Here is a 12986-nt window from a genome sequence, read left to right on the forward strand (position 1 = left end):
TTTAATTGTGTACTTCTATTGTTCTTTTCACTTTTTGAGCCTCCAAGTTCCCCCTGGCTCCCCTGCTCTAAAAGCCAAGTGAGGTGTTCTTTTGCTAAAATGAAATCAATGGCACTCTTCCAGTTCCTTTTTTCAAAGGAAAAATCAGGCCAGCTGATAGAATTTCCTTAACTTTAAATTTTTTCCTCCTTTCAAAATTTCTTAAATCCTTGTCACCAGCTGTTGTTTATTCATTCAGGAATTTTTTTTTTAAATAACACAATAGCTGGTTGATTTAACAGAAATTGAAATGCTAGCCTTTTTTCTTCTTGTCTGTGAAATCAAAGGATTGGGCGACATATTTAGGGGACATTCGAGTTTTCTCTGCCACCAGCACACCAGGCTCTGTTGGGTTAGGGGCTGTTGGTGAGTGACAGTGAGGTGCTAGGATGTGCACTGAGAGCTCAGGCAACACTGTTCAGCCTTGGAACTCTCTGTGACTCAAGACGGTGCCTAATGTAGTCCTTTCCTCAGAGGATAGCAGCAACTCCAAGTTGGAAGAGACTGAAGTTCAACTTTTCTCTTTGTACATTCTCTAACAATTCCCAACTGCATGTGGCAGCCCACGTCATTGAAAAAAAAAAAAAAAGAGCATAGCCAGAAAGTTCTTTTCTTTGCGCATTTCTTAGTGAAAGTCCAGCTACTTCTGATATCTCCTGCTATTGGTACGATCCTGCCCTTTCCCCTCTACTCTCCATGGAAGAAGTAGGGGGAAATGGCTAAGAGAAGTTATTTATATTGGGCTTGGGAATTTCCTTCTAGATGGGAGAGTTGCTGGAGGAATTCACATCTATCAAGATTATGAAGCTGACCCTGTCAGCAGCGGTGCCTCCCTGGGAGTCAGAGCTGTGGCTCACGGGGTTAAGCTGCCATCAGCAGTGCCCACATCCCATATGGCTGCCAATTCAAGTCCTGGTTACTCCGCTTCTAATCCAACTCCTTGCTAATGCTTCTGGTAAAGCAGTGGAAGATGCACCAAGTACTTGGGGTCCTGCACCCATGTGGGAGACCTGGATGAAGCTCCTGGCTCCTGGCTTCAGCCTGGCCCAGCCCTGGCCATTGTAACCAATTGGGGAGTGAACCAGAGGATGGATGATCTCTCTCTCTCTCTGCTTCTCCCTCTGTCTCTGTAACTCTTCCTTCCAAATAAATAAATAAATCTAAAAAAAAAAAAAAAGATACCCAAGTTGTACTGCGAAGATCAGATGGAGGCAGAGAAGGATGACTGGGCCTCCCCACCTTTGGTTCTGCTCACAAATTCCCTGCTCTGTGCTGCTGGCCAGAGGCGCTGGTCTACTCCATGACCTTCAGCAGAATGACCAGTTTTTAGTTCTTCCTTGAAGCAGATGCGTAGTTAAATTTTTGAGGGATAGGAAAATCTTCTAGTAAATAATAACAGCAATAATATCTGCTAACATTTATGGGACTCTTATGATGGACCTGACACTTTGATACAATATATGAATAATTGGAGGTCTTACTATAGTGTTGCTAATAGACTTATAGGAAAGAGACAAAGAAAAAGACAGAGATGAGAGAGAGGAGAGAGGGTACATGCTACGTCACAGGTCTGTTCTGCCTGCTCAATTCTACATTTAAAAAAAGGTTTTATGCATATATTTGAAAGGTAGAGTTACAGACAGAGAGAGGGAGAGACAGAGAGAAAGGTCTTCCATCTGCTAGTTCACTCCTCAAATGGCCACAATGGCCAGAGCTGGGCTGATCTGAAGCTAGGAGCCAGGAGCTTCTTCCAGGTCTCCCACGTGGGTGCAGGAGCCCAAGTCCATGGGTCATCTTTTGCTTTCCCAGACCATAGCAGAGAGCTGGATCAAAGGAGGAGCAGCAGACACAAGCCAGCACCCATATGGGATGCCAACAACGCATCCAGGTGGAGGCTTAGTCTACTATGACTCAGCAGGAACCCTCAATTACATTTGAAAATTCTTTTGGAGAGATTTTCCTGGCTTTTGCTTCTGAAGCAATAATGATCTCACTGGTAGTAACAAAGCCACAATTAGCTCATCATTCTTTTTCATTTAAGTGTTGATGTTGCCTGGGAGCTCTGTCTAATGTCAGATTTTGAGAATGTTCAACAGTTACCAGGGTGTGTGTTTGAGAGTAAGAGACTGTCCATGCCAAACTCCAAGAATGAGTAAGAGGAGCCACACTCAGCCCAGTAAATGCTGGTATTGGTGGGGGTTTTCTGCTGACCAGAGGGAAGTAGAGCCTTGGTCTAGCAATTCCAACTGAGAAAGAATGCTTTTCCATATAGAACAAAAGTTTTAGAAAGGGACCCCAGTCATCCAACTAACTCTAAAGCACATTTAGCACTCACCAAAATGGAATTTTACTGCCACAGAGTCAATCTCCAACCCCATGTTGGGGATGTTGCTTTGCAGTGTAAGCATGGGCCAAGTGATTGTACATGCAAAATGTCATTCAGTTAGCAAAGCATTGAATGGTCAAGAGTAATGCAAAGATGACAACAGCATCATATTTTGGGAACATAGTAGATTAGTCAGGCAAGTAGTTGTTAGTAAGTTGGCTACTTGACCTTTCATACAGCAGAGAAACAAGCCTGGCCTTGATCAGGTGCTATGTGCTCTGCCAATCTATTTATGTGATCCCAAATTAGCCTTTATTTGATTGCAAACAGTCTCTATGAAGGAGATAGACTGGGGTTATAGACCATGTAGGATTAGGTTCTGCAGTCAGGCCATTGAGTCTGATGGATAAGACGTCCACATCCCACATCAGAATGCCAGGGTGTGAGCTCCAGCTCCAGCTCTGGCTCTCAATCATAGCTTTCTGCCAGTGGAGATCCTGGGAAGCAGCAAGTGGTGGCTCAAGTAATTGGCTTCCTACCACCCATGTGGTAGACCTGAATTGCATTCTGGGGTCCTGGTTCTAACCCTGACCCAGTGCTGGTGAGAATCTGGGGGAGTAAAGCAGTGAATGGGAGTCTCTGTCTTTCTACTTTTTTGCCCATCTCTCTGCCTCTCAAATAAGTGAATTAAAAAAAAAAAAAGTCAGTGCAGGGTGGGCATTTGACTTAATGGTTAAGCTACTGGTTGACACCTGCATCCCACAATTGAGTACCTGGTTCAGTCCCTGGATCTGGCTACTGATTCCAGCTCCTGCTAATGCACATCCAGGGAGGAAGCAGCTGATAGCTCGCGCGGTTGGGTTCCTGCCACCCACATGGAAGACCTGGACTGAGTTCTCAGCTCCTGGCTTCTGCTGCAGTTTCTCTCTCTCTCTCTCTCTCTCTCTCTCTCTCTCTCTCTCTGCCTCTCTCTCTTTCTCTTTCCTCTGGCCTCTCAAGTAAATAAATAAATACTTTAAGTCAATGAATACAATGAAATTCATATAGACTCAAATTTGATTTTTGAAAATTCCCTCAGTCACATACAAAAGTACTTGGGGTTTTATTATAACCCCAAAGAGTAGTAAGAGGTATGACACATATAGTGCTATGTAATAATATAGTGTTCATGGGGAACATGAAATTTTAGAGATGAAAGGATAATTTTTAGGGTGCTACACATGAAAATAAATATTGGCTTTACCTGCTACACCACAGCGCCGGCCCCTGAAAATAAATATTGAAAGCACCTCACTAGACATATAGATTGAGGGAATATATTTGATTTTGCTCCACTGCATTATTAGCCCAAATTTGCCATTAAAGACATCAATATTAAAAAAGTTAACAAACCTGCTCAAGGATTCACAGCTGACAACAAACTTGCTCAAGGATTCATATGGAGTTTGAACCCAGGTTTTACTGACTCCTAAGCTTCCATAAGTCTTCCTAAATGTATTTTGACTTCCGAATCATTGTCTGGCTAGTAACTCTTGGAAGACTATTTATTAGTCAGGATTTGCCTGTATTTATATGTAATTTGTTACACAAAGTATTGGCATATGCATGAGCACTTGGTTGTGTTACAAGTACCTACAAACCAGAAATTCACAAACCTAGGGCTTAGTAGGAGTTGAATGAGCCAATCCAAATGGACAAAAGATCCAGAGGAATGCTAGCCTAACAGTTCTTTTTTAGCAAACACTCAATGTATATTGTCAATAGCTTGCCTTTGGCCCCTGAAACTCCTGAGCCTAAAAGATGAACATGGCATAGACACCAAAGTGCCTGATCCTGGGAGCTGTAAACTTGGATTGGTGTCATACACTCGAAATTTCAAACATCTCAGATACACCATTGTCTGTCCACCCACCCACCCATTCACCCATTCACCCATCCATCCATATCCAGTAGAAAATGTATCATATGCCAACCACCGTAGTCAGAATTTTCATACATTAAAAATAAAAAACACTCCAGTAATTTGTGATTATACTAATTCCAAAGTGTCACAAAAAATTCTTATTGAGTAGAAAATTAGAAACATACATCTTACTCTAAGACCTTTATGATATATCATTTTGCATTGTGAAGTCTGCTTTGAATTGTTATCTTTTCATTAATAAACCTCACTTGAATTATTAATATAGCATAGTTTTTAACTAGTACATTTCTTCAAATGATACAATGACATTTCTTTCAAAATATGGATGAGCCAGACTTTCCGTTAATTGGGGCAGAATTTTACCCTTCTGTCAATAATTGATGAGAGTTTGCTTTATATTTTATTTATAACAAAGGTCAAAGCTTTGCAAGCTGTAGTATTCTCATTTGGTCACAAAGTACTCTGACAAGGGGTCAGAAAGGTCAGAGTTGGGCACTGCTCACAGCCACTTGGGTGTGTATGAATCTCATGGGTGCAGGAGTGAAGCCATCTCTGTTACCTGTGGTGTTGAGGCCAAAGAGGAGAGGGCAGGACACGGCAAAGGCCAGTACCCAGACGACAGTAATCATGAGGGCCACACGCCGGCAGGAGCTCTGCCCTGTGCCATGCTGGTAGTGAACAGGCATGACCACTGCAGTGTACCTGGACAAGGTAGGGAGACAAGATAGGTGTGATGAGATGGCTGGGGGACTATTCAGAAGACAAGTTGATGGTGTAGGCATTTGGCACAGCAGCAGGGTCTCCTCTTGGGATACCTGCACCTCATATTGGAGTGCCTGCTTCCAGCCCCAGTTCCACTTCTCATCTGGCTGCCTGTAAGGCACACCCTGGCTCAAGTGGTTGGACCCCTGCCACTCACCTGGGATATGTGGATTGGATTCCAGCTTCTGGTTTCTGTTTGCAACAGCAGCTTCCCATATCTGAGTCCCAGTTGGAGTTCCTGCAACCCAGCTCTATGTTAATTCAGCCCAAGTACTTGGTCCCCTGTGAACCATGTGGGAAACTCAAGTGAAGTTTCATGCCCCTGACTTTAGCTAGGGCTTGTAGCCATTTGGGGACAGAACCAACAGATGAAAATTCTCTTTCTCTCTTTATCTCTCTTTCTCTGCTACTCTGCTTTTCAAATAAATAAAATAGATGTTTAAAAAAAATGGTCAGGCTCTTTTACATCAAAGGACACTATGTATATGGAAGGCGTTGGCCCAGCTGCCATCTTGGCCAGAGGAAGTTGGCCACAGCTTTTCTTCCCTCGCCCTCACCTGGCTGTTTGGCCACAACAGCAGCAGGACTCAAGGCTCAGCCTCTTCCTCAAGGTGCCCCAGGGTTACCACTAACAGCAAGACCCTGGCAGATACCTGAAGCCCCAGCCCAATAGCTCTCAGCAGAGTCTGAAGTCCTGAAGAGACCGAGAAGGTCTGTTACAATGCCAGCTGCTTCTTGGTCTGCCCCTGCAAGGCCAAGGAGGGGATTCAAGACAAGATTTGGAGGTGTACATATCCGGGGAGATGTGGGTCATCCTAGCCTCCCTCAGGTTGATTGTGGGATCTTTCTTTGGTCTTACTACATAAGGACCTCTATTTCTCCCTTTTGAGTAAGAAACCACCTTTGGCACCATCATGGTGCAAGGCCAAGTCCTGCAATGGTGACTTTCATTGCAGTCAACTTTCCGCTGTTTGTACAGGGAATGTGCATGTTAATGCTCTATAACAGGTGCACAAGAGGCCGAGACAGGTGCTGCTTCTGCAGAGGAGCTGCACACATGCGGGAGTTTAGGGAGCATCACTCAACTTCCTCACCAAACATCTGCACTTCCCTTCCTCAGCCCCAGGCCTTGAGTGCACAAAAGGGATTAAGGAGTCTCTCCTTCTGACTCTGGCCTCCAGGTTCTCTGGAAACTGAGAAGACAAAATATGTTGAGCCATGTGTATACTCAGCTATATCCAGGGAGCTTAAAAGTGTCACGGAGGGCAGGTGTTTAGCGCAGTGTACAAACTGCTGCTTGCAACACCTGCACCCCCTGTAGAAGCTGCAGTCCCAGCTATTCTGCTTCCAATGCAGCTCCTTGCTAATGCTCACCCTGGGAGGCAACAGGTGATGACTCAAATACTTGGGTCCCTGCCACCTACATGGGATACCTAGATGGAGCTCCCAATGGAACAAGGACATAAGCCTTAGCCATTCTCGCTGATTGCCCAAAGGATAGATAAACATTGGAATTTATTCCTCGCCCTCGGATCTCAGCTGAGTCTCACACCCTATTGCCTTTACACCCGACCCTGGCATCCTTCCCCAGGTTTCCAAGGCCCTGAAAGGCCACCTGAAAGACCAGTTCCAGGAATTCAGCTCTGCCTGCTACCCCTTTCCCCAGCCCCCACCCCAGACCCACCCCCAGCCCTAGCCCTTCTGAAATATAAAAAGGTCCAGCCCTGGGGGTCAGGGCCTTCTGCCACGTGTTCCATCAATGTGCATGCTGGTAGTTGCTCACCCACCTCTACGAATTTATTTTCTCTGAATAAATTCGGTCTGGCTGCAGATTCCTATACTGTCTCCTCTCTATTATGTGCCTCTTTTCCTAACAGTTCCAGACTTCTAGCTCTGTCCTGGCCCAGTCTCAGCTGAGCCACCCTCAAGGGCCTGACCAGTCAGTCAGTGATGTGCTGGTAACAGTGGAGCCTCCATGTGGAAAAAAAAAAAATAATGTTCTAATTTGCCAATTTCTGCGGTGTAAATACTTTGACCCGTTCAAGCTACTGTCCAAGGCTGCATAACCGGCTCCAGAAATGCCTAACATGTTGCCCAGCTGCTCTTGCTAGTCGCCACAAACTTGGCTCCAGCACACCAGCAACCAGAGTTGCATACTTTCCTAAATACGGCTTCATGTTCCAGAACTCCTTGGGCTCCTCGAATTCAAGGAGCAGCAGGTGTAGGGAACCCTGGCCCCATTTTTATGAGGAACAGGCCACGGCAAAGCCAGGGCTCCCACCCGTGAGGCCGGTGTCTCTCCCCAGTGTTCCACTCCCTCCACAAGTCTCTGAGGCCTTGTGGGGACCACGCCTTCCAGCACGAGCTTCCCTACTAGCTTGATTATTTTAATCGCTTCCCTCTTCTACTCGCCTGGGAGCCGTGTCGCCTCTGAAGATTTTGATGGAGTGCTTCTGAAGAGGCCCACAGAAAAGTGTGTTTTCAACAAGCAAGTGCATCTTACAATTAGACAACTTCGAGAAAGTCTGCACTAGGGAAAATGTCTATGCCAAGGATTCTTGTTAGGTTAGTAAGACGTGAACGATGAGACTACAATTTACCACTGTTACATTTTCTTTCTGGTACGTTGTTAACCAATATTAAACGTTCGAAATAACTCGGGCTCCCCAGAGGGCCATGTGAGCGAAGCACGGAGGCTGTTCCGGAATCAGCCATCGGAGGGCACCATAATGCAGCAAGAACTCTGCCTGCTCAGCCGGGGTGAGAAGTTCACGGCTCACCTGCGAGCTCTCCAGGCTCAGTGGGGTGGCAGAGAGGGGAAGCCCCGCCCTGCGGCTCCTGCAGCCCCGCGGCGACCCCGGATTCCCACCCGAGGAGTCGACTTTGCCTCTGGTTGCGATTGCTGCCGAACGTCCGTCGGTCCGCAGGCAAAGCTGCGCTGAGACACGAGAGGACAGCTTGGCCCCGGGCCGCCTCGGAAGGTCAGGCCGGCCGCGCTCGCTCGGGTGCCCCTGGGCCCGTGTGAGCTCCGATGGGCTGAGCAGAATGCTGGCCGCGGGCATGGTGGTTACGTTGGAATCCCAGCCCTGACAGCTCCCTGTGTGCCCGTGAGCCGGTGGTCTGACTTTTCTGAGACTCAGTTTCCTCATCCATACAATGGGAACAAGGATTCCTGCCACGTTGAGGTGTTAGAAATGTCAAATGTCTCTGTTTTTGAACACAATGCCTAGTACATATTAAGCGTTCAAAAGACAACCGTGTGACTGTTGTTGTCAACATAATTGTCATCCTCCTAGTCCTGATTATCCGGGAACTTGAAATCTATTTACTTAGCAGACGAACAAATGCATGTGCCGGGTGCTGTTTGAAAGTGCTTTACAAACCACGAATCATTTAATCCTAACAATCCTTCGCAGGAGGTGCTGTCCTGTCCATTGAACAGAGGAGGAGCCTGAGGCTTATCCAAGCTCCCATTACTACCAAGAGGTAGAGCCAGAGCCACAGGCACCAGTCAGGGCGGGAATGCGTTGCAGGAGACTGGACACCGGAGGGGTTAGAATCCTTCCTCCTGCACCCACCGGCTAAGAGATCCTAGCAAGCTTGCCTAGCAGTCTGCCTCAGCATCTGAGTGTACCTTGCTGGGTTGTCCTGAGAGTTAGCAGTAATGGGTAAGAAGGTGCTAGTGCCTGGTGCATACTACCTGCTCAATAAATGGTAGCTATTTTTGCTGCTGCTTTTAGAAGCACACAAGTTACAGTTGGCACAGAGGGCGCTAGGACACTGAAGCCATGGCTGATACGTCTCATTTGGTCCAAGGAGACTGCACCCTTAGAGCGGTGCAGCCGGCATGGTCAGAGGCCCCTCCCTTGTTGCCCCATCCCCACCTCCACCGCAGGGGCTACTCGTTGGCTGAACACCTAGCACACCTGGGCTAAGAGGCTGCCAGACAGTGTGCAAGTGTTTCCCATCTCTGCGCAGATGAGTAACTAGGACGCCCCCTCTAAGAGCGGGCTCTGTGGCTCGTCACTGTACCACAGTACCTTACCATTTCGGAACTCAATCGCCACCCCAGGGCCCCATCCAGGGAGGGTGGGCAGTGTGTGTGTGGGGTGGGGGGTGGGAAGAGCTGAGGGTGCCTTTTTAGGAAGCGGGCAGTTGGGGGGGGGGCGGGAAGCAAGGGGCTGGCCTGGGTGGGAGGGCTGGACTGTGACTCCCCGCTTGGGTTTAATGAGCCCCGGAGCTCTGTGAGGGCTGCTTTTCAGCACCTTTTCTTTGGTCGGACAGGGGGCTCAATAAATCTTTAGTGCTGCGAACTCCCCTCGTGGGGTTGTTGAAGGAGAAAGCTTTTCGCAAAGGACTGGAAAGCCCTTTGCAAATATAAAGTGCTTATTTAGATGCAAACTAAAAATCCAAGGTGCTTGTGACTCATCTGGCACCTATTGTGCTTAGGCTCGCCTGTGTGATGGGTGCCATTTGAGAGCCACTTAAAGAACTCCCCGGTGAATGCATTTGCTTGCATTATTCCCGGGCTCCTTGCGGGGGACTCTAATTTTCACTGCTTGGTCGTGTCCCCCTCTCCTGACACATTCTCAGGCCTCTCCCTGAGTTAGTTCTGACCCGGGACCCGGTGGGAGGCGGCTGGCCTGCAGGGGAGGCAAGGACCCCCGGGGGGCCGGGGGGCTTCTGCTCAGAGGACTTCCAGCTCTGCCTTTTAAAATAGAAAAGGCAGCCTTAATCCAAGCATACAGAGCCGTGCCTAAGAATCGAATGACAATAGTATTACTTGCTTTCAAAAACCCTTTTGTCAGTTCCTTTTCTTTCCTATCTCTTGCCACCCTGTTGTTAAAGACTGGGGCTTCATGACCAAAATGTCCTGAATCCATTGGGTCAAGTTTGTCAGACCGGTGACTGGCATTGTGCGAAGACCAAAGGTCTGCCTGAATGACTGCATTTTTCATGAATTGACCGGCTATTTGGCATCACATGAACAGATTTTAATGCTGTGTACTGCAAACTGCTGTGAAGCATAATGGAGACAGCTTTTCCAAGGCCTGTTTTCATTCCTAGAATAGGGAGGGGGCTCCATTTTGAGGTTGGTGAGGCTTGGTCTATAGGGCAATGCAAGCCCAGGAGGGGGCCTCCTTCTCCAATGAGGTTATGGGGCTCAGAAAACCAGGCCCCAACGTGAAGGCCTCAGGAGCAGAAAGTTTGGCTCTGACCTTCTGCTATTCTCCCCTGGGGCAAGTAGTAGAAACTGAGACCCAACTCCTACAGGAATGTCCCTTTTGTAGAGGCAAGAAGGTATCACCAGGACCTTCCTCTCTGTCCCCTTAGCCCAACGTGTCCTTGTTCATCCTCTAGGATTAACTTTTTCCCAGAAGAAATTCACTGAGTAGAGGGAGTGGTATAGCTGGCCCCACCAGGTTCTAATCACCAACTCAAGAAGTCATTGGCTTGGGGCTGGCACTGTGGCATTAACAGGTAAAGCTGCCGCCTGCAATGTTGGCATCCCATATGGGCACCGGTTATGTCCCAGCTGCTCCACTTCTGATCCAGCTCTCTGCTGTGGCCTGGGAAAGCAGTAGAAGATGGCCTAAGTGCTTGGGACCCTGCACCCAAGTGGGAGACCCGGAAGAAGCACCTGGCTCCTGGCTTCAGATTGGCGCAGCTCCGACCATTACGGCCATCTGGGGAGTGAACCAACGGATGGAGGACCTCTCTCTCTCTCTCTCTGCCTCTCCTTTCTCTGTGTAACTCTGACTTTCAAATAAATAAATATTTTTTTAAAAATAAGAAGAAGCAGGCCTTGGAAAGCAGCCCAGTATTCAAACAAACAAACAAACCAAAAACAAAAACAAAACTCATTGGCTTCTCTGACAGATAAAACCTCGATGGCCAGTATTGTCCAGAGGGGTTTTGTTTAAGAGCAATGCCAGGTCTGGGGCAGAACACACCTACCACCTGCAGATAACCCTCCAGACCAACTGAAGCCCACTTGGCCAGCATAAAAATTCCTTGAAATGCACAGTGGCCAATCAATGGGAGGCTATAAGCAGCACTGATTGCCCAGGAACTTGGACATGAGTTGATCACACACTTCTCAGCCCCAACTTCAATCCATAAGAACTTTCACCTCTAACCGCTCAGGGAGCCTAGGCATTTAGTGACAACTGCCCAGCAACTTGGCACTTTGCAAATAAATGCTTACATTTTTCTATCACTCCAATGTTAGTGATTGTCTTGCTGTCATACATCAGGCAAGTAGACCCAGGTTTGGGGCTTCTATAGCAAGTTCTGTAATGGTTAGGGGAATATGCCACAGTAAAACTAGAATTCCTCTCCAAAGGCAATCATAGTAAACCAGGATCTCTTTTCCCCAAAACCAGGCATAAAGCCTAAAGATATTACTCTTAACTTCCCTCTGTCTTTTTGTGTGACAGCCAACCATAAAGAAATTAAGATCCTCACTCCAGAGAGTCCCGCCTCTGCCTCATATTGGAGAAGAAGGAATGCTGCAAGTGAGGGAACAAGAGCCAGAACACACAGGCCAGGCTGCCTCCCCCTGCCCATCTATGACTATTAGATCATACCCAGTTGGTATGATCACATTTCCACATGGTTCTCCACGTGCCATCAGATCTAAGTGAGAATAGATTATCCTGGATGTTTGAGGTCTTAACAATCAGAAGGAGTCCTGTGTCATGTAAGACTACGATCAGATAAATTTGTTAGGCTTTTCTCTTGTTAATCTACTTTTTGTTACAGAGGTATTGCCATGACCTTTTATGATGGGCAGGGAAGGGAGCACCTCCTTATTCATCCCTGTAGGGTCTAAGGCAAGGTTTGTCTCTTTGGGAACCTGGTGAAACCAAGCCCCTACACAGTGCCCTGGATGGAGATGCTAGATACCATCACATTCCAAGCTGAAATTAACTCAGTGAACTGAGGGTATGGTGCAGCTGACCACACAAGGTCCCTAATCACTGGCCCTTCCAGGTGTGACTTCCAGAACTCATGAGGTCATTTATCTCTTCTTTAGAGAACATCTTGATGTTCTGTCTTGTCTTAAGGGGTTTCTTGTCCAGGAACCCCAAATCCTGAGCAAAGAGTAATTACCACCTGCCTGTAGCCCCCAGACTGACTGGGGCACTTTGCCATCATCAAAATTCCCTAGAGGACGTGATATTCCTGACCAACCATAGGAATCCGGACATGAGCTGAACACACACTACTTGGCCCCAACTTCTACCTCTAAGAACCTTTACCCCTAAAGCTTGGAGGAGCCTGGGAGTTAAGTGATAGCTGCCCAGCTCCTTGCTCTGTGCTTTGCAATAAACATCGCCTTTGTTCCCCCACTTTGATATCACTGATTGACTTTCTAAGCCTTGAGAAAAGTTTCTATAGCAACTCCTCCAACCAACCAGTTCTGGGGGTTGTTCTATACTACTGGGAGTTTTCTTATATGGGACAGAAGCCAGTTCAAAGTTTATTCTTGTCATTTGTGGGTTCAATGGTGGAAGAGGAGCTGTGTGGTAGCATGAGTGCTGTCAGTGAATGGTGCTCTCGTGCAGATTAGACAAAGGCCTCCTGGCTGGCAAACTGCGGAAGGGCACCCTGGCTCAGCAGATGAAGCAATGGCTGAATTCTGTTCCCACACCCTTGTGTCTCTTTGTAGTAGGAGCATTGGCTACCCTGAGCCAGTGACGGAATTCAGTTTAACACTCTTTGTTCAAAGCTCTGTGATGGGCACAGCAGGGAGACTCACAGGCGATGAGTCAGGTCTAGTGGGAAGTTCAAGTTGGTGAGGCTACAATAAAGCAAACCGACTGCAGTGAAGTCCTTCTGTAAATGCACTCTTGGAAACATGTAGTAAGTGTCCAGAAATGACACACAGATGCTGGATGTTAGAGCTAAAATATTATCAAATTCTCATCT

The 12986-nt window shown here is 47.3% G+C and overlaps 1 protein-coding gene and 1 long non-coding RNA gene across 2 annotated transcripts in view; one reads left to right on the forward strand and one right to left on the reverse strand.

Annotated features, from left to right (window-relative positions):
• The window catches only part of LOC108177922 (uncharacterized), a 50710-nt gene that overhangs the window by 31690 nt on the left and 6034 nt on the right, over positions 1 to 12986 (forward strand). The window lies entirely within an intron of this gene.
• The window catches only part of DRD3 (dopamine receptor D3), a 40351-nt gene that overhangs the window by 9472 nt on the left and 17893 nt on the right, over positions 1 to 12986 (reverse strand). The window contains 1 exon segment of the mRNA XM_051819024.2: positions 4849 to 4991. Coding sequence (XP_051674984.1) covers positions 4849 to 4991 — 143 coding nt within the window.

This window comes from Oryctolagus cuniculus, chromosome 4 (genome assembly GCF_964237555.1).
Source record: "Oryctolagus cuniculus chromosome 4, mOryCun1.1, whole genome shotgun sequence".
In the NCBI taxonomy this organism is placed as follows: domain Eukaryota; kingdom Metazoa; phylum Chordata; class Mammalia; order Lagomorpha; family Leporidae; genus Oryctolagus; species Oryctolagus cuniculus.